This window comes from Eucalyptus grandis, chromosome 7 (genome assembly GCF_016545825.1).
Source record: "Eucalyptus grandis isolate ANBG69807.140 chromosome 7, ASM1654582v1, whole genome shotgun sequence".
In the NCBI taxonomy this organism is placed as follows: Eukaryota; Viridiplantae; Streptophyta; class Magnoliopsida; order Myrtales; family Myrtaceae; genus Eucalyptus; species Eucalyptus grandis.
This window is the reverse complement of record NC_052618.1, coordinates 47850626-47872805: the sequence shown is the minus strand read 5'-3', so window position 1 is coordinate 47872805 and position 22180 is coordinate 47850626. Positions and strand designations below refer to the sequence as shown.

General features: G+C 39.2%; 2 protein-coding genes across 2 annotated transcripts; both read left to right on the top strand.

Annotated features, from left to right (window-relative positions):
- The first annotated feature begins 208 nt into the window (after positions 1-208).
- LOC104453887 (pre-mRNA-splicing factor ATP-dependent RNA helicase DEAH10) lies at positions 209-10030 on the top strand. Its single transcript, XM_039317154.1, has 15 exons — positions 209-547; positions 1191-1319; positions 1552-1598; positions 1686-1766; positions 2015-2231; positions 2689-2849; positions 2885-3102; positions 3775-3978; positions 4660-4820; positions 5394-5579; positions 6075-6306; positions 7596-7795; positions 7892-8026; positions 8161-8368; positions 8637-10030. The coding sequence occupies exons 2-14, from the start codon at positions 1216-1218 to the stop codon at positions 8342-8344; spliced, it is 2130 nt and encodes a 709-aa protein (XP_039173088.1). The 5' UTR covers positions 209-547; positions 1191-1215; the 3' UTR covers positions 8345-8368; positions 8637-10030.
- A 4548-nt stretch (positions 10031-14578) lies between these two features.
- LOC104453885 (putative methylesterase 11, chloroplastic) lies at positions 14579-17960 on the top strand. Its single transcript, XM_010068528.3, has 5 exons — positions 14579-15116; positions 16124-16360; positions 16472-16615; positions 16918-17049; positions 17374-17960. Exons 1-5 carry the CDS (start codon positions 14688-14690, stop codon positions 17644-17646), a joined length of 1215 nt encoding a protein of 404 aa, XP_010066830.2. The 5' UTR covers positions 14579-14687; the 3' UTR covers positions 17647-17960.
- The last annotated feature ends 4220 nt before the right edge of the window (positions 17961-22180 follow it).

The following is a 22180-nucleotide window of genomic DNA, read 5'->3' as shown; positions in this document are numbered from 1 at the left end:
TTATTTATTCAAAACACTTGAAAATTTTACAATAGATGAAATTAAGTCAAAGCAAAACAAGTCTTCATAACTTTATTTAGAAGCCTATGCAACCCATCAATTTGTGCCTTGTAATTTGGGGTGCGCATCAATCTTGATCCAATAAGGGAATTAGGATTGAACCTTGCAATTCTAAATAGTTCTCAAGAGATCAGCCCGTTCCTTGTTCTAATGATTTGGAATTGGGAATAATCGGTCAGATTCCCCATTCCATATACGGAATCCTTGCAAACCGGAGAAAATTCCATAAACCCAGAGCTCTCTCTCTCTCTCTCTAAGCCACGTTCTCTCTAAACCTTCGTTCTCCTCTTCTTCTTCTCTTCTGCTACTCCTACTTCTCCTCTCTCGTTTCATTCCGAATTCGTGTGTTCTTTCGCCCCGATTTCACCTCTCTCTCTCTTCCGGCGCTCCGCCGCAATGAACGACGGAATCGGCCGCCCCGCCGCCGCCGCCGCCGCCGCCAATTGATTCCCTCCGCGCCATTCCGCTCAGCATTCGCGTAAAGCAGGTCTCTTTCTTCTCCTTTTTTTTTCTTTTCAAATTGCCAGGCTCTTAATTTCAATCGTCGCGGTGGAGAGAGGGGAAAAGTGGTGATTTTGTGCTGTTGGGCTTGCGCCGCTTGGGAGGGTGTGCGTGTGCGTGTTTTGGGCTCTTCTCTTTGAGGATGCGTGCGGACTTGGAGCTTAGCTTGTGTATTCAGTTGCTTCTTGTGCCTTTTCTTGGGGAGTTATAATGGTGATTTCGTTGGGAATAGTTTATTCGCAGCTTCGAGGTTTCGGCGGAGTTTTGTTTAGTTGCGGTTCGTGTGGGAGGTTTCGCGTGTTCTATGGTTTAGAGGGTGTTCTGGAAAGATGCAATTTTTTGTGTTTTGTGTTGCTGATTGATTAGTGGAGGTTTTTTATATCTTTTTTTTCAAATAAGCAGTTCCTAAACTGGTTCGGTTTCAGATTCTAGATTCCAAAGAGGGCGAGAATCACCGATTCTGATATTGATCATTCTCAGAAGCGAAGTATAATAATACCTCTTAACAACCAAGAAAAAAAAACCAGAAAACCAAAAAAACCTTCGAATCCATGTAATTTCGCTCCTCATTAGAGAGAGAGACCTACATACGTTCTTCGCAGTTCTGACTGCACCGAGGGCTCCTGCAGGAAAGAAGACTACTCTCCTGAACCGATGGCTCAAGGCGTGGAAGGCGACGCAGCTCGACCTCCTCGCCTCAACGGCTTGCCTTCCAATCCTAACCTCGCCAACAATGCCAAACCAAACTCCTTCAACCGGTTCTCTTCTCTCTCTCTCTCTCTCTCTCTCTCTCTCAACGTTTTCCTTTGCACTAGGTTTACAATCCCGACTCGTCGCTAGTAGTCTCTGCAATTCGAGGCGTTCTGGGCTTTCCTGAGCGGTTAGCGGATGTCGGGAGTTCAGGAAAAAAAGAACTCTTTATAGCTTGTTCTAGGGAAAGAATTTATTTTTTTTTAATTGGATGCCGGCCAATTTTTTAATGGAATGCAGGAGGCAGAAGATTGCGCAGCAGAGGAAGTCTCTGCCGATCGCGTCGGGTAATGTTTGTTTCCCGTGAATCCCCCCCTTTAGCTGTTTGTGGGCTTGGACTGAGTTTTAGGCTGGTGCTTTGTTTTTTGCCTCAGTGGAGAAGCGGCTCGTCCAGGAGGTGCGGAACAACGACACTCTGATCGTCGTTGGCGAGACGGGTAGCGGAAAAACTACACGTAAGTATCCATGTAGGGTATATACCATGTATGGTGCGGCATTTCAGCACGATTAGGTACATAGTATAGTACAATGTGATATATTTGTTTTGTGATGTTTCGTTGTATCCGAGTGTAGAGAGGTCGAAAGAATGAGGTTGCACAGTGCAACATGTTACTGCTGAAAATCCCTTGGCATGTATGAATTTGCCTTTTGCTATTCCCCCTTGAGGGAGTTGTTATATCCTTTGCAATTTTAATATTTTCAGAGATACCACAGTTTCTATTCAATGCTGGGTTCTGTTCTGATGGGAAAGTTATTGGGGTTACTCAACCACGGCGTGTGGCGGCTGTTACTGTCGCCAAAAGAGTGGCGGAGGAATCTGGGGTTGAGTTGGGCCAAAGGGTTGGGTATTCCATCAGATTCGATGACATGACATCCGGTTCAACAAGAATCAAGTACATGACGGATGGTTTGCTTCTAAGGTAAAGTTTCTGCCATTATTTTGTCCTGCGACTTGTGTAATATGTTCAGTCAATTTCTTGAAGGTTGAAGATTCTTGTAAGATTCGATAGTTGGGTGCATCGCTATTTTACAGTGGGCTAAGATGTCCACCGACTCGAATCATTTTTACCGAATTCATTTCGTAATCTAGATGTGATTGTAGAAAGGAGACTTACTGGTCTTATTTCTTTAGATCTATAGGTGGAGCAAGATCTACTACCTAACTGAAATTATTTTAGATATCTTGCTAATTGGTCTGAAGTCTGGCAAAGCTCTAGTTCTTATTTTTTGAGATTCTCAAGGGAAGTTTAACCAGTAGAATTTTCATGCTTCCAATTACAGTATATGGAGAAATCATGTGAAACTTGTATTATGCGAAATTAGCAACTTATGTTGATTCCAGTCTTTGCCTGCGGAGCTGATACTACTCCTCTACAGGGAAGCACTGTTGGATCCATATCTTTCTAGGTACTCCGTGCTTATTGTGGATGAAGCCCATGAAAGAACAGTCCACACTGATGTTCTGTTGGGCTTGTTGAAAGATGTTCAAAATAAAAGGTCTGCATCTGCCAATGATTGTCCAAATACCGAAAAAAGCAGTTGAGTAATGGCATGCTCTTGGAGAAAGGGCAAGGTGTTTGGTCCAGTACTTTGAAACAAGGCCAAAGCAGACGGTTTTCTACATTGAAGTTGATTATTATGTCTGCTAGCTTAGACGCACGTGTCTTCTCCGAATACTTTGGTGGTGCAAGAGCCGTCCATGTCCAGGGGCGGCAATTTCCTGTGGATATACTATATACTCTTCATCCTCAACCAGATTATTTAGATGCAACCCTGATTACCATATTCCAGGTTGTTTTTCAATCTTATTTGCTTAGGCCTTCTTTATGTCTTTATGAAAAGGGATTACCTCCTATTCTAGGAAGTTCATGTTTTGGTTCACAGTCAACATGTCACTGCTCTTACATCTGATGGGGTAGTTTTGGTGCTTTTTTGTTCGATATTGGGCCATAAGTATGACTGCAATGAATGTTGCTAAACAGCAACTTTGTTGTGGTGTCTATAAAATGCAGTATCGATTGTGTAACTCTCTTTATATATTTAAGTTCAAAATCATAGAACTTTTATAGATGATTCATAAACAAGAATCTGCAGCAGTGCCTCAGGGATTACAGTTAATTGGTTTTTTGATTGCTTTAGCTTCCATATTTTTTAACTTTTGAAGGCTTGCCAAACATTCTATTCATTGCGGGTTTCCAAAATCACTTCTCGTTTATTTGACTAGGATAGGATACATAATTTGTCATCTGACTTGATTCATGAAAAGGCGTTTTAAGTGTATCCACGTAGAATGTGATGCATATATTCACTCAATGTCATTAATTTAATTGAGGTCTCAATAAGGCTTGCCAATTTGATTTCTCCTTGGAAATATTACCATGCGAGCTACTCTTTTGTTTGATCCCAATCAGTTGGCTTGGAATATTTGCCGTATTTGATAAGTACACATTTTGCAATACTCAGATCCATTTGGAGGAGGGTCCAGGAGATGTCCTTGTATTCTTGACTGGTCAAGAGGAAATTGAATCCGTTGAAAGACTTATTCAGGAGCGACTACGGCAGTTGCCTGAAGGCAACCGTAATATGTTGACTGTTTCTATATTTTCATCTCTTCCCTCTGAGAAACAAATGCGTGTCTTTGCACCCTCTCCTCCTGGATTTCGTAAGGTGACTATCCAAGCTGCTCAAATTTTTTCGATTTTTTTATGTACAGTGCTCCTGTTAAAGTCAGATCCTTTGCTATAGAGTAATGATTTGTATTTTGGATTATGTGGACCTTTATTAAGATCATTGTCACTTTGATGTTTTTTTCTAGTAGCAGTCACGTCAATGTTTTTCATTAAGTTTATGTGAGGCCTCACTGTTTGTACATCTTTCTTGTCTTGGTATGGTGAAGCATGAGAGAATGGTTGATATTTATGTCTATTTACTTCCCTTGTAGGACAGGCAATAAAAAAAGTATTCTTGGTGATATTTCTCAGCTTTTCTTATCCTCAGTATCTTCACATTTAGACATACGTAGATTGGTTGCACAACTCTTTTATGCTGTTGGCAGTGGGTTTCTAACATTAACAAACTCTTTGAATCTGGTTGTTGTTGGTGGTTCTATTGTGATAGCATAACATCATGCTGTTTGTGGTCAAGATGATTTATTTCCTCTCATTACCTTCAGACAATCTATTGGATTTATAAACTGTTGATATATCATATTTATATTCCTCTTATTTTATTGTTTATTCACTAATATTGCTTAGATAAGGCTACATCACTGTCATTCGGCAAGCTAAAATAATTTTGTAGAAATTTATTTTTGTAATGATTATTACTAATATGATTGAACTCTTTCAGGTTATATTGGCCACAAATATAGCTGAGACATCAGTGACAATACCTGGGATAAAGTATGTTGTAGACCCTGGATTTGTGAAAGCACGGTCATATGATCCAGCTAAAGGCATGGAATCATTAATTGTCATACCAACTTCCAAGGCTCAGGCTCTTCAAAGAAGGTAGTCTGCAGTTATTGTACTTTGATCTATGCTTTTGTAGTGTGATCACATTTCAAATACAGTCCAAAGAAGATATAGGGGAAGGGATACCATTTAAATGCACAGGTATTGAAGTCCCAATGTGGTGCCATACAAATTCCTTGACTGAAAAACATACACTATTTCTGTCCTAAAATGGCAACATATGGATGGTAGACAGTCTCTCTTCATTCTCCTGTGGATGCATATTTTCAGACAGTGCAAATGTCCAGAAATTGGGATATCTGTCCTTTAATTTGTCTTTAACATTTTAAAGACAGGTATCTTGTGCCATGAAAGAGGGTTTTGTTGCCCATGCGTGGACTTTTTGAATCAAATTCATCTCCTTTCTTGTAATTGAAGATCTGGATCATACTGGAGTTGAATTTGCCTTCAATATTTGCATGGTTACTTCTTTTTAAGTAAAACATGATAACGTGGAGTAATTTTAACGTGTCTGCGTGTCTTGGATCTTTGTGTCCATTCAACCATTCAATTTGAAACTTTGACCATATAAAAATCCCATGTTATTAGACTAAAACCTTGCTACTGCAGTGGACGAGCAGGGCGTGAAGGACCTGGGAAGTGTTTCCGCCTGTACCCAGAAACCGAATTTGAGAAACTTGAGGATTCGACAAAGCCTGAGATTAAGAGATGCAATCTTTCAAATGTTGTTTTGCAGCTCATGGCTTTGGGTGTAAAAGATGTTATTGGGTTTGACTTTATCGAAAAACCACCAAGGTTATTCCCTGAGAGATCTCGTTGCTTTATCATTTACTGTCTTGTGCATATTAAGTGTGTCCACCAGGCTGTGGACGCATCATCTTTCTTAAGCCTGGATTAGTGTGATTTCATCTAGTTTTGTTGGATTCATCTTTATCAATGATTTAATTTGGCTATTAAATTGTCCTTTGAAAATTATCCTTCATTTCACATTATCCTGTCTCTTGTGCCCGGAAATTTTCTATTTCACCTTCATTTTCACCATTTCTCTGACGGAAAAATCTAGAAAATTTAGTAGAAGTTTATATATTCTTATGGAACATATGGGTGCACCACGTTGTCACACTGTTCCCACATGAATTTGTTATGGTGCTTCTCTTGTACTGATGCTTCATCAGGTCAAAAGGCTGATAATTTGTAGAGAAGTTATGAAATGGGTTGTGATGTGGCGTCACATTACCTACTTTTCTCTGTATTTTTTGCTGGGTAATGACACCTGTAAGCTTTGATCAGGGCAGCTATTGTGAAATCGTTGGAGCAGTTATTTTTGCTGGGTGCTCTAACAGAGGACTGTAAACTATCAGATCCATTAGGGCACCAGATGGCTCGGCTTCCCCTAGATCCCATGTATTCAAAGGCACTCATACAGGCTAGTCAGTTCAACTGCGTGGAAGAAGTGCTGATTACAGTTGCGATGCTTTCAGTAGAATCCATATTTTATGCCCCTCGTGAGAAGTTAGAAGAGGTAAGTTATGAACTGATACTTGTGAAGCCTTTCATCTTGCTTTTCTTATACTCGTTTATGCTATGAGTGCATGCACATTATGTAAATTGTATTACTGAAAGGATTAGCCAGGTATGTTGTAACAAAAATGTGGTTATGTATATATATGGGTAAAACCCACCAAAAATCCCAAACTATGCCTCTTGTGATACTTTTACCCTAAACTTATTTGTGACACCAAACATCTTAAACTTATAATCATGTCACACATTTACACCAAATTTGTACCCATGTGGCTCTTTTACTCCATTTTTTTTTTTTTGGTTATATTGAAAACCTCAAACTTGTATCCATGTGACATATTTACTCCAGACTTTTGTTATGACATAAAAAATCTCAAGCTTATACATGCGTGACACATTTACCTTTCATCAAGATCCTTTTTCGTGCCTTCTTTATCTTAACCACCACTGTTGCCTCCGCCCTCACTAGTGCCATTGGCACGTCCTCATCGTCGCCAAACCAAGGAAGATGCCAAAGGAGGAAGGAAAAAAAGAAAATGAGAAAAAAAAAAAAAAACATACAATTAGTTGCCACATGGGCATCTCGCTAGCTTTGTTTGCTTTCCATCATCCATGTAGGCAGCTAAATAAGATTATTATTGGCATGCATTAATGGAATCTTGATGGAGGGTAAATTTGACACATTGGGTACAAGTTCGGGGCTTTTTCTGTCACAAAATAAAATTGAGGTAAATTTGTTATATGAGTACAAGTTTAAGGTTTTTGGTGTCACAGGAAAATTTTTTTGGGGTTAATGTGTACAATGTGCATAGTTCGAGGTTTTTGATGTCATTAAAAAGGTTTTGGGTTTCTTACCAATAAAAAAAAAAAAAAAGGTTTTGGGTTAATATGTCACGATGGGCATAGTTGGGGTTTTTTTTAATGGCTTTTTCCCCATATAAATCTCCTTTGAGTTGTTATTGTATTCAAGTATAATGTGCCTGAAAGGTCAAGTATATGCCAGCAGTGTTATCTTACAGGATTTGTGAGTTCATGAACGTCCGATGTCCATAACTGTGAGTTCAACTGTGTTAATGTCATATTCAAGTCCTTCAGTGGGTTATTGCTTGACTAATTTGCAACAAGCGGAAAACATATTCATAGGCTCTTCTGTCCGTTTTGGTCTTGTTTTGTTGGGCTCTTTTTGAAACAACCATTCTGGCTGGTTGATATGTTTGGTTGCACCACATGGACTTCCATTACTCTGTATGTAACTGGAGAGCTGACTACTTAACTTTGCCGGGCCAGGCAAGAACTGCAATGAAATGCTTTTCAAGTGCAGATGGTGACCACATCACCTTGATTAATGTATTTCGAGCAGCTGATGAGTTCTTGGAGAAGAGGAAGAGTGGTCAAAGTAAAGAAAAAGACGATAAACTTCTCAAAAAATGGTGCAAAGAAAATTTTATCAATAGCAGGTCCCTTAGACATGCGCGCGACATTCACAGGTTGTCTATGAACTTTTGCATGTTGCCTTTAGTTCTCCATGTCTTGGGACAAGCATTATTGATCCTCTAACTATGCATTTTTTTTATGTCATACAGACAGATTCAGGGACATGTAGAGCAAATGGGGCTTCACATTGCGTCGTGTGGAGATGACATGGTTCAGTTTCGGAGATGCCTCGCCACCTCCTTTTTCCTCAACGCAGCTTTGAAGCAGCCAGAAGGTTTATACAGGTGCTGGGTGTTGATTCAGACCCCTTCCTCTTAGCTTTAATACGTTAACATAGATCCAAGTTTTAATCAATGTCTTTTTCCAGTTCTCTTATAGACTTTATTTCCTAACAATACATATTTGGTGTGGAAAATAGGGCTTTGGCAAGTGGTCAGGTGGTGCAGATCCATCCTTCTTCTGTACTATTTCGGACAAAACCGGAGTGTATCATCTTCAATGAATTAGTTCAAACTAATCACAAGTACATTCGCAACATAACCAGAATTGATTACTTGTGGTTAACTGAGCTGGCTCCTCAATATTATAGCATGCAGAGATAGGATCCCCAGGATCAATTTTGACAGGTATGGGGATGCTTGGTGATATGTGAATGTCGTATATTGTATTTGGCCTATCCTTAAATGTGATGAGTTTTCAGTGTTTTCCTTCCATTTTTACTATATTTTGTTCCTGGTGAAGTGCCATGGTAAAGAAAAGTACTATAAGATGATGGATTACTTATTTTGTGTGCTTTTCTTGTTTAAGAAACATTTCCTTGGTTGTGCTGTATTTATTTAATTGCTCTAGGCCATCCTAACTATTTGTCATTATTTGGTTGAAATTCTTTTTTAGGTATTTGACATCGTATTAACAGCAGAAGATAAGCATCAACAGCTTAACTATTCGATGGACTGATATCCTTTGACCCAAAAAAATTGGGCTGATATCTAGGCTGTGTGGTGGGAACTGTGATGGGAATTGGAAGGGATTCAGGCTGTTTTCAATGATTTATGTCTTATCCACTAAATTATCTGATAATATGTACCTGAAAGGTGCAGCTTGCGTTAGATGTATGTGCAGTCTATATAATTGGGACTGGCCAAGGAAGGGCACAACATTTTTTGAAAATCCATGCCTGATTCTTTGGTTTCTTGGCCAAGATGCCTTCTATTTCATGGTCAAAATTTTGCTAAGATGGTGACTTGATTATCAGCAGTCAGGAGACTGAATGGAACCAAAGAGCCCGGTTTTGGTGTTGCCTTCGCATAATTGTTGGTGAAGCCATTCTATATCAAGGGGGCATATTGCCAGATGATGTCTTCAGTAGCTCTAGGTCCTTGGTGGAAATGATCACATGTTTTGACATGTATGGTAACTTGCGGCTTTGAGGCAGGAACTGGAGCATTATGTTTTCATACGCCAGTTTTTCCAAGGGGACAATCACCTCGTGGCACACTTCAACATACTGTATCGACAGCTTTAGATGGGGACTTTGGCAGTAGCTGAAAATCAAGCTGCACATGATTCTGAACTCCAGGGCTAGTCAATTGTATCAGTGCATATTTTTGACTTAGTCCAGTTATTTATAGCAAACAATTGTTTGCGGGATTCACCTCCAGCTTTCATAATTTACAATATGCAAAACCCAGTTTGTTATCTTCTTCTTTTGCACTTCCATTTGATGCAGCCATTTGCAGAGCGCCCCCTTTGAATTGAAAGGCTTGGAGAGTTCTTTGCTCGGATTGTGGAATGTTTGGGTAAGGTTGATGGTGTGGTAAGGTGCTGATTCGAATGCCTTTACTTCTAAGTTGTACGGTATGGAAAAGACTATGGAGAACAGGGCATGTCCCCTGTCCAGCCAAAACAACATTGCTTAGCATTTAAAGCCCCCACCAGAAACTCACAGAGGACGACAGATGGTTGAAAAGGACCAGCCTTGTCCTGCATATTGGCATGCGCCATTAGTCCTGACAACATTCTTTTTTTGTATGGATATATGCTGTCTTAATATTGTGATGCAAGAAGTTGGTTGGGCGTCGTCAGAATCCCGTTCAGATCCACATTTATGCGGAGCTAACTTCTCCAATGGTTATGAGGATCATGAAAGCATTTTGCCTATTGGGGTATCACGAAAGAGAAAAACATGTTTGTTTTTTAACGCTCGCTTCGAGCTCACAAATTCATAATTCTCGTCTTGTGAAAGCTTTGATGTTCCGTTGACAAAAGGAAGATGTTTCACTTCACTACTCTTTCCTCTTGCATATTAGTTTCCGTACCTGTAAATTGGCTGAGCAATCATGCTCTCGATTGATTTGGATGGTACGAAGATCTCGTTTCGAATCACAATATTTCCCCTTTGGATTAATCTCAAGAGTCATACCAATCACATTGTGGATAGAAGCTATCCTCGTGCGTGTAGGAGAAATCAGTTCGCCTGATCATTTGAGTATGTGCATGTTCGATATATATATACTTGTGCTATATTCTTCCTATAAATCTTATAGGACCTTCAACACTCCAGCTCAAGTTTGATCGAATTAAGATTCACCTTTTGTACGCTCAAGGTATGCTCGATTGTTAGACGCTTCTTTTACTCGACCTTGAGCTTGAAAGGCTAGCATGAAGTCTTTGAGTCGAGTTTTTTTTTTTTTTTTTTTGGTCGAAATACTGAATCGGATTTGAGCAGTTAATTAAGTTGACTCGACTAAATTACAACTACATGGCCAAAAAGGAAGCAGAAGACTGACTTCTAGTCGAGGAAAGGGATAACAAGCAAAGTGATTGGTTCTCAGCAATTGAAATGATTTTGACAAGGAAAAAAAATGAAAAAAACACAGTTGTTAAAAGGCTTTCATATTCATCCTCGAAAGACAGGATTAATTGCTCCATACACATGAGTTAATTAGTATAGGTTTACCCTCCAGCAAAAATGTAATTAATTAGTTCTTCAACAAGAAGAAGAGAATTTTATTGGCCCATCTCCATCGATTTGCTTGACAAAAATCACTATTTACGCTCGATTTGGATTTGATTTAAGGTATATTAGTCTATAGGGTGAGTCTTGCTGTGGAAAATCTCGATATAATTCCCTTTTTCGCATCATTCACTTGTCCTTTTCGAGCCTCTAGGTTTTATGTGGATGTTGTAGATGACTTGGTCGGGAGTGCAGTTGCAGTGGGTCAACGTTGTACCATGTTGTGTGGAAGCAGAAGTTGGTCAATGGTTGAGTTGGAACAATTCTTGAGTTTGATTGACCGGCGTGTCGGTCAGCCAAGAACGGTGTAGGCTTATTTTTCAAGTGATTTGAAAGCACTCTTAATTGTAAGTTCGAATTGATCGTTCATTGCTCTATCTTGTCGGTGTCATGGAGATGAGCAAAATCAGGATGGATCGGAACTCTGTTGGGATTGGCTTCTAATATATGCACCCTAAAACTTGTTTTGTAGACTTTGAAACTGACTCTGTTAGACTGGTTTTGATTTCAAGTGTATCAAGAAATCAACCAATTCTTTTTTTTTTTGTTTCATTTTTTTATTCTTTGAAAGGGTAAATTTTAACAGAACATCCCTTTATTTACAACCGAGACAAATAGCAGTTATAGCAAAATAATAGAGAAAATATAATACAAAACAAACAAAAATATAAAGCAATTGAGAATTATTTAACTCAACCCTAATCTAGCAAAATGAAAGTTAAAACAACATACATTAAAATCTGCCAAAACAACAACCCATAATAAGAATATAAAAAAAAAAAAAAAAGTACAGCAACTTCAGCCATATTATTTTGGAGTGTTGTGTCGACGGCTTGGAAAAATTGCATTATTTGAAGGAAGAAGAGATCAAACAGTGCATTTTGTTGAAAAGTTCGCTTGATGTGCTGGCATTCACGAAGTTGTAGACAGATTGCTGGGAGCTGGAATCTAGCAAGTGGGACCAGCATTCACCTGGTAAAGGTGCGCGATTCGAGCGAGTCGGTTCTAGGTCTGAAACTTGGAATTTATGATGTGGGGATTGCTTTACGATTTTTTGAAACTGAAACTTATTCGTGAGTCCGGACCTAAATTTAGCTAGATAAGATTGACTCGGGATCCATCATGGACCGGTGCTCACTCCTAGTAGGTTCAACTTTTGCACCTAGCCTACAAATCATTAAATGGTTCGATGGGAACGGGATTGCTCAACGGGAGAACAGGTATAACTTAATTCGCATACCTTGATCGCGAGTTTAAAATTCTACGCGGCAATTAAAAAAAGCATTGGCCGCCGATACGGATCGCTCCCTCATTGAAAGCGTGCGGTAGGGGGGAGTTGGATTCCCCGGTCAGCATTGACGTAGAACCGTCGTCGGCGTGGGCTGGCTGCTCCCCATTTTCTTCACTTTGACCAAGTGTTAACAAAATTCCGTTTAATATAAGTTTATTTTATGACAAACGTGACAAAAAAGAAAAAAAGAAAAAAGAAAAAAGAAGAAGAAAAAGAAGCCAATTAGAACGAGTCATACATATTGTCTTCATGTGATGATATACTTGAAATGACAAGGAAAAGTTGTATATAATATAATTTCGCCTAAATATATATATATAAAAAAATTATCCTCTAAACTCATCTTACCATAGGGAATTAATTACATTTTCAAAAAATCACATCTTACCGTCCCAAGTTTTGGCTCTGCATACCACTTTACACCTTGACACCAATTACTATTTTCGTCCATGATTTTCCTCCGAGAATCGGGAAGAAGGGGAACAGTTCAGAGAGAGGGGAATAAGAATGAGGTATAGAACGCAGATTGAATCGGGGTCGAAGTCGGAGATAGATGTTACGCGAGGTGACATAGATGGTGGTTAAGGGAGAGGGGCTGTCGGTCGACGGTCGGCGCAGGGTTGGTGGTGGGTAGAGATTGGCGGCTATAAAAAAAGAGAAGAAGTTCTAAATCTATTATACTTTTATTAACTCAATTACAAACTTTTGATTGTGCCAATTGAGTTGTAAGTTTTATCAAATTTTGGTAATGGAGTCCATTCGGCTAATTTTGACCAGAAATTGTTGACGTTGATATTAATTATCTTATATGGTACGGCTAGCACTAACATAGATATTTTAATAATATTATAAAAAAAATTTGATTTTTTTTTCCTTTCAATTACTTTTTTTTTTTGGGGAGAAGGCTTTAGAGTGAAAGTTGGTGGCTTTCGTTGTACTAAGCAAAAGTGTCATAGCCCTCACTATGGCCAAGTGAGGGCTTAGCAGCCCTTGTAGGCCAAGGCTAGACCTAGATTCGAGGGTGTTGTGGCCTTTGCCTTGTTGGCCCTCATTCAAGAAAAAAAAAATAAAGAAAATGGAAAAATAAACAAAGAAGGGAAAAATTCCAAATAAGAGTTTGAAGTGTTATTATTTTTTCAAATAAAAGCTTAGAGTGATTATTATTTCAAATAAAGATATAAAATGTCCTTATTTTCTCAAATAATGATATGAAGTGAACATTATTTTAAATAAATGTCTCAAATAGTTATATCAATCTCAAAGAAGGGACTAGACTCACTTTTGGTGAGGGAATTTCGTCTTATAAAAGGGAACACACATGGGAGTCTCCCTCCAGCCTGTGGCCGTTGCCCCATCGACGCCCTCCCATTTGTAATTTCCCTTTTTTTTTAATTTTTTTAATATAATATAATTTTAATTTATATTTATATTGTGTCTTGACAAAAACATCCTTGATTGAGGATAAGCTCTTATTTAAAACACACTTCAAGCTTCTTCTTCTTTTTAGACTAGTATGACCACTTTAGGCTTTTTATTTGAAATAAGGTCTATTTTATACCCTTATTTTAGGAAATATAAGTACTTCAAGCCTTTATTTGGAATTTTCCCTAAAGTGATTAGTAACTGAATTTTTTTTCCCCGTAGATTTCTGAAGGGGAGGACAATTGATATTTTTTTAAAAATTATTGTGGTTGATTCCATCACATGCTTTAATATTCTTTTTCCTCATTAAAAAAAGGGAAAATGTCACAAATGATCTATGGACTTTTATCTAATGTTCAATTTCATCTCCAAACTTTTGATTTGCTCAATTTGGTCCCTAAACTACCACTTAATGTGCAATCTTGTCCCTAGACTTTTAATTTGTTCAATTTGGTTATTGAATTATCTATAAATGTCCGATCTAGTCCATGACTATTTGAAAATTCACCAATTTCGTCATTCCGTTAGTTAAAGTTAACGAAATTGGCTTCCATGACTTTTAGTCTCTTAACTATAAAATAAAAAAGGACATGTGGAATATCCACATGGAAATTACCTTTACAACATGTCAAATTGTGGCCATCGTAAAAAAGAATAAGATACAAAACCATTTATTCTCTCTGTTTTTGTGATCAGTGCTCTCATCTCTAGCTAACGCCTAATTTGTTTTCCTTTTTAAAAATATAAATTGACTCATAATTCTAGTTATCCAATTTAGTTCCACGTCATCAATTAAAACGGTTTAAACCAACAGAATGACTAAATGGAACATTTGTTAATAGTTCACGGACCAAATTGAGCAAATCGAAAGTTCAGGGACGAAATTAGTCAATTTTCAAATAGTCAGGGACTAGATTGGACATTTATCGATAATTCAGGAACCAAATTGAATAAATTAAAAGTCTAGAGACGAGATTGCATATTAAGTGAAAATTTAGGGATTATTTGTGATATTTTCCCTTAAAAAAAAATGGCTTCTCTCTCTTCTTTCCTTCTTTCTTTATATGCCAGAAGCCATCGGCCCATCCCATGCACTTTCAAAGCAACGACGCCCCCACCACCACCACCACAACAACCTCCGACACCTTCTCCTACAATCCTACCAACCAAAGCCCTCCGGAGTGGCGCGACCTTCGCCTCTCGATCCTCCGTAACCATGGGGAACTCACTCGCCTGCTTCTCTCCCAAGATCACGGCGAGGTCCTCCGACTCCGCCGGCCCGGCCCGCCCCGACGCTTCGCCTCGTCCAGCCTCGTGGTTGCCGGGCTCGACCTCGTGCAAGAAGAACAAGAAGAAGAGGGAGGAGACGGCGGCGGCGGCGGAGGCTGAGGCGGCCGATGCTCTGATCCGCGAGCAGGCGATTGCGGCGGTCATGCTCCTGAAGCAGCACTGGAGCGGCGGCGGCGACGAGAACGGTGATGCTCTTCACTTGTTCAGGCGGTCCACGAGCACTTCGGGTCTCTTTCCCTCCGCGCCGTCGGGGAAGAGCGGTGTCAAGCAGAGCATCGCCAGGAGCTCCACCTCTCGGAGGCGGTCGTGCAACGACGCTCTCCTCCCGCCGCTGCAGCAAATTCTGGCTGAAGAGGTACGATCGAGAGCCGACGCTAAAACTCCCCTAGACACGTTCATGTCTCTGCTGGATTAGTTACGTTAGTTCCTCCGCGACGACGCTTGTTTCGAGGATTAATGCTCTGTCGCCATTAACATGGAGTCATAGAGATCGGCGCATCATTTCTTCTCCTCCTCCTTTGGAATCTGTCAAATTCCTATTGGCTTTTCCAATGCGCACGGCCAAACTTTGCGTTGCGGTCAACTTTTGGTTGCTTTCAAGGAGCTGACAAAGGAGGAACTGTAGAGATAATGACTTTTGGCACCGGAAAATGTCTCTTTCCGTCTTGTTTCCTCTCGGACCTTTCCGCTCGAACGAATCAAACGCGCTTAGTCACGCCGAAACAGACATCTGCATCTGAATTTTCTACATGCACCGTTAGGAAACGGGAGTGATTTCAGTCACTGTCGAGCATGTGAGCACTGTTAACCTGACCATAAGATGCAGATGTGGATGGGTTCATTCCTATTCAAGTCCTTTTCCAGTCTTTTAATATGCCGCATGATCAGGTCTAGAATTTTTTTTTATCTGGCTTGGGCCGGCATGCGTCGGTTGATCAAAATTGCCACTCGGGTCTTTCCCGTCTTTGCTGACTCTGGAGGATTTCTCAGGCCTACAAATGGGTTAACTATGTGCTAAGCGTGGCGAGGTTCTCCTCCCTTAAAGCAAGACCTGCCCCTTGTTCTTGTAACGATATGCCAATTCCTAATCGGTGGCTGCAGAAACCATGATGCGTAGTTAATCTTGTCTAAGTTTAAGGTACATCAATCAAACGTGTGGGAGGATTTAGTGGCAGTGGTCCGAACAATGCTAATTAATGCTGTCTTTCCGTTCATCCAGATCCTGTAGCTTTTCCATTGATTAATTACAGCGCTGCTAATAAAGACAGAAAGAAATGCTGGCTTTTTTATATGGCAAAGCACATGTGAATGCTTTAATTTCTTTCCCATATCCTCTTTTTTACACAATGATGTATTTCTTAGGCTTCGGAGGCTGATGGCGTGGAGACCAAACATTTTGTTCTTGTTCACGGGGGAGGGTACGGCGCATGGTGCTGGTATAAAACGATTGCACTACTACGCCGAGGAGGATTTAAGGTGGATGCAGTCGACTTAATGGGTTCAGGAATTCAATCGACTGATACGAACAACATTAGCAGCATGGCAGAATACGTGAAACCATTGATCGGCATAATTGACAAGTTAGGAGATGGAGAGAAGGTACTTTCACTCTCTCGATCTGTCACTTTGATCGATCTTCTTTCCTCTTTTAATTGTCACTCATCTTCGGCCAACTGTCGTTTCATTCATTATTATCCAAAACGAATGCAGGTGATCTTGGTGGGACATGATTTTGGCGGTGCCTGCGTCTCATATCTGATGGAGTTGTATCCTCATAAGATAGCGAAAGCCATTTTTCTTGCAGCAGCAATGTTGAAGAATGGCCAAAGCTTCCTTGATATGTTCTCTCTACAGGTTAAATTCTTTGGAACGCTTCCTACTTTTACTAGACCCTTGAGGGAAAAGAAATAACAAAGGAGAGAAAAAGAAATTGAAGACGTCTGTGTAGCACTCTATATCTGAACTTCGTCCCTCTGAATTCAGCATGGGCTTCTTTCATAGACAAGTTACATAAAACAGTAGGCCGACTTATTATAATTTTGATGAGCTGAATCTGGAAGCTCCAAACGATGCTTTATCAAGTTTGAAAAAATGAAAATGACGCAGATGGCTTATAGGTGGCTTGTTCTAGTACTGATGTTTACTTTTTTCTGCAGGAAGGTCCAAGTGATCTGATGCGACAAGCGCAGATCTTCTTATATGGAAATGGAAAGGATCAACCTCCTACTGCTATCAATCTGGAGAAAGCACTGTTGGAAGACTTGTTATTCAATCAAAGTCCTGCAAAGGTACATACTTAGAGAATGTAAATTACAGTGACGCAAATCAGCCCCACCACAACTCCTGAAATGCTGTTAGACAGAAATCTGTTGCCTACTTCCTAAAAGCCCTTGAAGAGTTATTTGACGAATCTGGAATATGGATTTTCAGATAGCTTAATACCTTCGTGGGTAGTATGACATTGGATAAGACTGCTCCATTCTAATACAGAAAGTTAGAAATTTTGACAAGGAGTGGTTTTTGTAGAGTGCAGATAAAGAATTGCAAAATCTCTTCTGCTGTTGATTTCTAACACTATCCTGTCTTAACGTAAATATTATTTACTGTCTCAGGATGTTGCATTAGCCTCGGTGTCGATGAGGCCAATACCTTTTGCACCAATCCTGGAGAAGCTCACTTTGTCGGATGCAAACTACGGATCTATTCGTCGATTTTACATAGAAACCCAGGAAGATTATGCCATACCTGCTTCCTTGCAGGAGGCCATGATAAAGTCTAATCCTCCTGAAAAGGTTTTCCATCTCAAAGGCTCTGATCATTCTCCATTTTTCTCGAAGCCCCAAGCCCTCCACAGGTTTCTGACAGAGATCTCAAAAATTCCCTGAAAGCAAACCCCAAATTATCCGGTTACACGAGAAGTTTTCATCTGTGGATGACGAAAACAATTCAATGGAGGAAGGAGCTCCTTATCAGCCATGGAAGAGGTTTAGGTGCAATTATTTGGGTTTGGTTTTCAATATACTAGCTTCCGCGTATCGCATTCACGTCATGTCGCATGCTGCGGTTCCATGGTCTTAGGTGTAACGTGGTGAAATGCGGCACCTTCAGGTGTCCCTGAATGGTTTGATTGTATATTAACATTTGTAAAAACTGAAAATGGTCATGAAAGGAAACGTGGAACAATGGAGAAAAAGGCTTTTATGTATTTCTCGTCTCATATAATATACAAGCATGCGTCTGTATTTTATAGTACAAGAAATGAAGTCAGAAGAAATATACACAATATCATATTCCTAAAAAATATTCCAAATCTATAATTTACTGTATCAATAACGAGATTGGATTCTAGCTAGGGAATCAATCAAGAGATCAATTCAAATCCTTTCTCCAATACTCCCCCTCAAGCAGCAGTTTATATATGTCAAAGACGCCTTACTTGCTCAATAAAGATGTAAGGGCTTAGTGAAAGTACTTGCAGGCTGTTCTACAGTTCCAATTCCTCAAGTCGTAACAATCCTTCTTGAATTTTCTCTCGAGTAAAATGATAATCAACTTCAATGTGCTTCATTCTTTCGTGAAAAATCGAATTCATTGCTAAGTTAAGCGCAACATCATTATCGCAAAATAATTCACTTGCGCTGTTGACTTGCACACTAAGATCTAAAAGTAATCTTCATATCCAAATTGTTTCGCAAATAGTTTTTGCCATGGCTTAATATTTTGATTTAGCTGATAATGATGAAACTGTTGACTGCTTCTTCATCTTCCACGAAATCAAGGACCTTCCAATTTGATACAAAAGCTAGTAATGGATATTCTTGTCATCGAACAAGTAGCATAATCTATAGCATAATAGGTTGTCATCTTCATGTTGCAATAACATGATAATAGAATTCCAAGTTCTAGACATCCTTTAAATATTTTACAACATTCAGCGTTGTGTTCATATGTGATTACTTTAGATTGTGCATAAACTAGTTAAATATTTGCATTGCATAACATAAATTAGGCTTGGTCATGGTGAGATAGATCAATTTTCCAACAAATTGCCGATATCCTACTAGATCCTTGAACAATGGATCTTCATTTGGAGAGGAAGAACTTGCATCATATTCATATGTTGTCAATTTGGCATTGTGCTCAATGGGTATAGTAGCTAGTTTGCATCTCAACACTCTTGCTTCTGATATGATTTCCAGTATGAATTTTCACTAACTAAGACAAATTCCCTCATTGGATTGAGTTATTTCAATACTGAGAAAATATTTGGGAAGTCCTAAGTCTTTAATATGGAAGGTCAAATGCAAGTATCTTTTGAAGTTTTGAATTGTAACATAATCATTTCCCATGATAAGTATATCATCAACATAAATCAATAAGCAAATCGATGAGGTACCTTTGGTCCATGTGAATAACGCATAATCATGCTTGGAATGTCGAAAACCTGTATTTGTAAGTGCCGCAGTAAATTTCACATATCATTGTTGAGAGGCTTGCTTAAGTCCATACAGGGATTTGCGGAGACGAGATACTTGAGACTCCCCCTATCTACGTAATCCTTGTGGAAGTTCCATGTAAATTTCCTCGTCAAGATCATCATGAAGAAAGGCATTGTTGACATCCATTTAGTGTAGCTCCCAATTTCGCAATGCAGCAATAGACAAATAAGAACGAACGGTGATTTCTTTAGCAACAAGAGAGAATGTCTCATGATAATCAAAACATTCGTGGTGTTGAGTGAGTCCTTTAGTGATGAGTCGAGCCTTATATTGCTCAATTGAACTATCTACTTTATATTTTATTTTGTATACCATTTATAGGCAATGGGCTTTCTATGACAAAGGAGAGGAATGATTTTCCAAGTATGATTCTCTATAAGTGCAGCTAATTCTTCTTTCATGGGCCTTTGCCATGGAATATTACGCGCTGCTTCCTCATAAGAAGAAAGTTCCTATTCTTCAAAAATTTGACTGATGCAGCACATGTGTTCTGGCGATAATCGACTAAAGAAAACATAGGAAAATACTAGATATTGTGTACTTGTAGTCCCCAAATTAGGACAAATTTAGTTCTTGATCCATGTTGGAGGGCGAACTTGTTGCCTCAAACGTCAAGGCCTTTTTGCCGGTAATTGTTCGGTAGCTAGTGATGAAGAGCTTATACGATATTGCTACGACGATGATGGAGACTTCTTGTTGTTTTGTTGTGATGCTGAAATGGGAGAATTAGGAGTCTCAGCTAATAAGTTCAGGGATCCAGGACAGGACGTCGCAGGGTAGGGGTGGGGGGTTTGTTGGTTCAATGCAATCAATACATATTGTGGCTTCATAGAAATATCCTCCTCCAATAAGAGCTACCGATGATTTGATGTCGGCATTGGTGGCTCATCTGGAGACACCATTCCCGGAAGGAAAACATATCTTCATGGAATACAATATCTCAGCTAATAAAGAACCGTCTTTAGATATCTCCATAACTCGATAACCCTTATGTAGAGTAGGGTATCTCATATAAATATATGGAAGAGCACAAGGATACAATTTATGTTGATGTCTCACATTTGTCACATAGTAAAGACAGTCAAATACTTGAAGATGACCATTGTCTAATTGCTCTCATACCATGTAAAATTTTGTGAGATCATAACTAGTTATTCTAAAGGCTTAAACTTTTAGATAAAAACATGATTTAATATTTATATATTTTAACATTCCCCTTCAAGCTTAGTCTGGTTTTTTTTTTGCCTAGTATTAAGAGTGGAAATATTAAATTGGGGAGGCAAATGAGGCTTGACAAAATTTGAACTCGGGATCTTTAACTTTGATACTATGAAATGAAATGTGAAACAATGGAGAAAAATGTTTTTCTATATTTCGTCTTAGACAATATAAAAGTATGCGTCTGTATTTTATAGTACAAGAAATGAAATTAGAAAAAATATATACAATATCATTTCCCTAAAGATATTTCAAATCTGTGATTTACTATATCAATCACGAAATTGGAATATGGCTCGGGATCAATCAAGAGCTCAATTCAAATCCTTTCTCCAGCAGGTTAAAGCTCCTAGACTAGATCAGTTATCTCCTAAACTAGATCCTTAGCATGTCTGCAAGTGATTCTAGTTCTATACTGTATTTATGATCACCGACTCGACGGACTGCAAAATCATCGACAAGAAAAACAAACGGATAGCCAAATTATTTAACCAGTCGTACTTGATTCACGAGACTAAACACTTCTTGCTAGCTTCTTGGAGTTCCGAAGGAGACTTCACGGGCATATCTGTGGTACTTGCGATGAATGAAGTAACCTATTACGACAAGGATAAATGAATAACATTAGCTTCAAATTGTCATTTTAGATTCAGAATAGAGGTGACCGGTTTCAAGGTAAGTCAATTTTCACTCTGAACCTGAAACCAAACTAGATAGGGTTCGTTCCTAGTTTATGAAAACGAAAATTGATTCCAAGATCAATCCCGAAATCGATAAATCTTTTTATTCGCTATAAGTGAGAATTTCTCAAAAAAAATTTAAAAAATAAAAACATTATTTTCGATTTATTTGCTAAATAAATGTTTTCATGACTGGGTGTGCAGGCTAATTGACGATGGACTAGTTTTCCAATGAATTTTGTAATTATTACTCTATCATATAGTATCGTAATAGCATGTGTTAAATAATAATATAATGTATATATCTAGATAGACAAAATTATGGAGGAATGCGTAGATTTATCATATTTTAGTGAAATCGAAACCTAATTTACTAATTTAGGATTTATTTAAAAATAAAAAAAATAATGTGGGCCGATTTGTCAATCTGATCTGATTGGTCCGATAACTTATATGGAATTGAGAATTATATTAATTATTTCTAGTTCACTAGGGAACCACACAGGATTGACCATTCGACTGGTCCGATCTGGTTCTCGGGTTGAACTAAATTGATCCACGTCCGTAATTCGGAGTAGGACCTGGTCGAAATCGGGCGAGGCCCATCAATAATCATGGCCTATCCATCAGCATCCACCCAGAACCGGCTTGTTCGGACTAGTCCAATCCGGTTTCTGGATGGGACCGGACCGATCCACATCTGCAATTCAGAGTAGGAGAAAAGATAAATACTCGGGTCAAGATACGACCCGGTCGGAATCGGGCGAGGCCCATCAATAATCATGGCCTATCCATCAGCAGCACCCACCCAGAACCCGCCCGTTTGGACTGATCCAATCCGGTTCCCGGATTGGACCGGACCGATACACATCCGTAATCCAGAGTAGGAAAAAGAGAAATACTCGGGTCAAGCTACGACCCGGTCGGAATCGGGCGAGGCCCATCTTACATCGGGGCATATCCATCATCAGCGGATCATCACAGCACGTTTCTGAACAAAAAAAAAAAAAAAAAAATCACAG

Excerpts from the sequence above, each read along its gene's own strand:
- LOC104453885 (XM_010068528.3), top strand. The coding sequence starts at position 14,688 with ATGGGGAACTCACTCGCCTGCTTCTCTCCCAAGATCACGGCGAGGTCC. Across the intron at positions 16,361-16,471 it reads AGTTAGGAGATGGAGAGAAG|GTGATCTTGGTGGGACATGA; the intron begins GTACTTTCACTC and ends AAACGAATGCAG. Across the intron at positions 16,616-16,917 it reads TTGATATGTTCTCTCTACAG|GAAGGTCCAAGTGATCTGAT; the intron begins GTTAAATTCTTT and ends TTTTTTCTGCAG.
- LOC104453887 (XM_039317154.1), top strand. The coding sequence starts at position 1,216 with ATGGCTCAAGGCGTGGAAGGCGACGCAGCTCGACCTCCTCGCCTCAAC. Across the intron at positions 2,232-2,688 it reads ACGGATGGTTTGCTTCTAAG|GGAAGCACTGTTGGATCCAT; the intron begins GTAAAGTTTCTG and ends ACTCCTCTACAG. Across the intron at positions 4,821-5,393 it reads GCTCAGGCTCTTCAAAGAAG|TGGACGAGCAGGGCGTGAAG; the intron begins GTAGTCTGCAGT and ends TTGCTACTGCAG.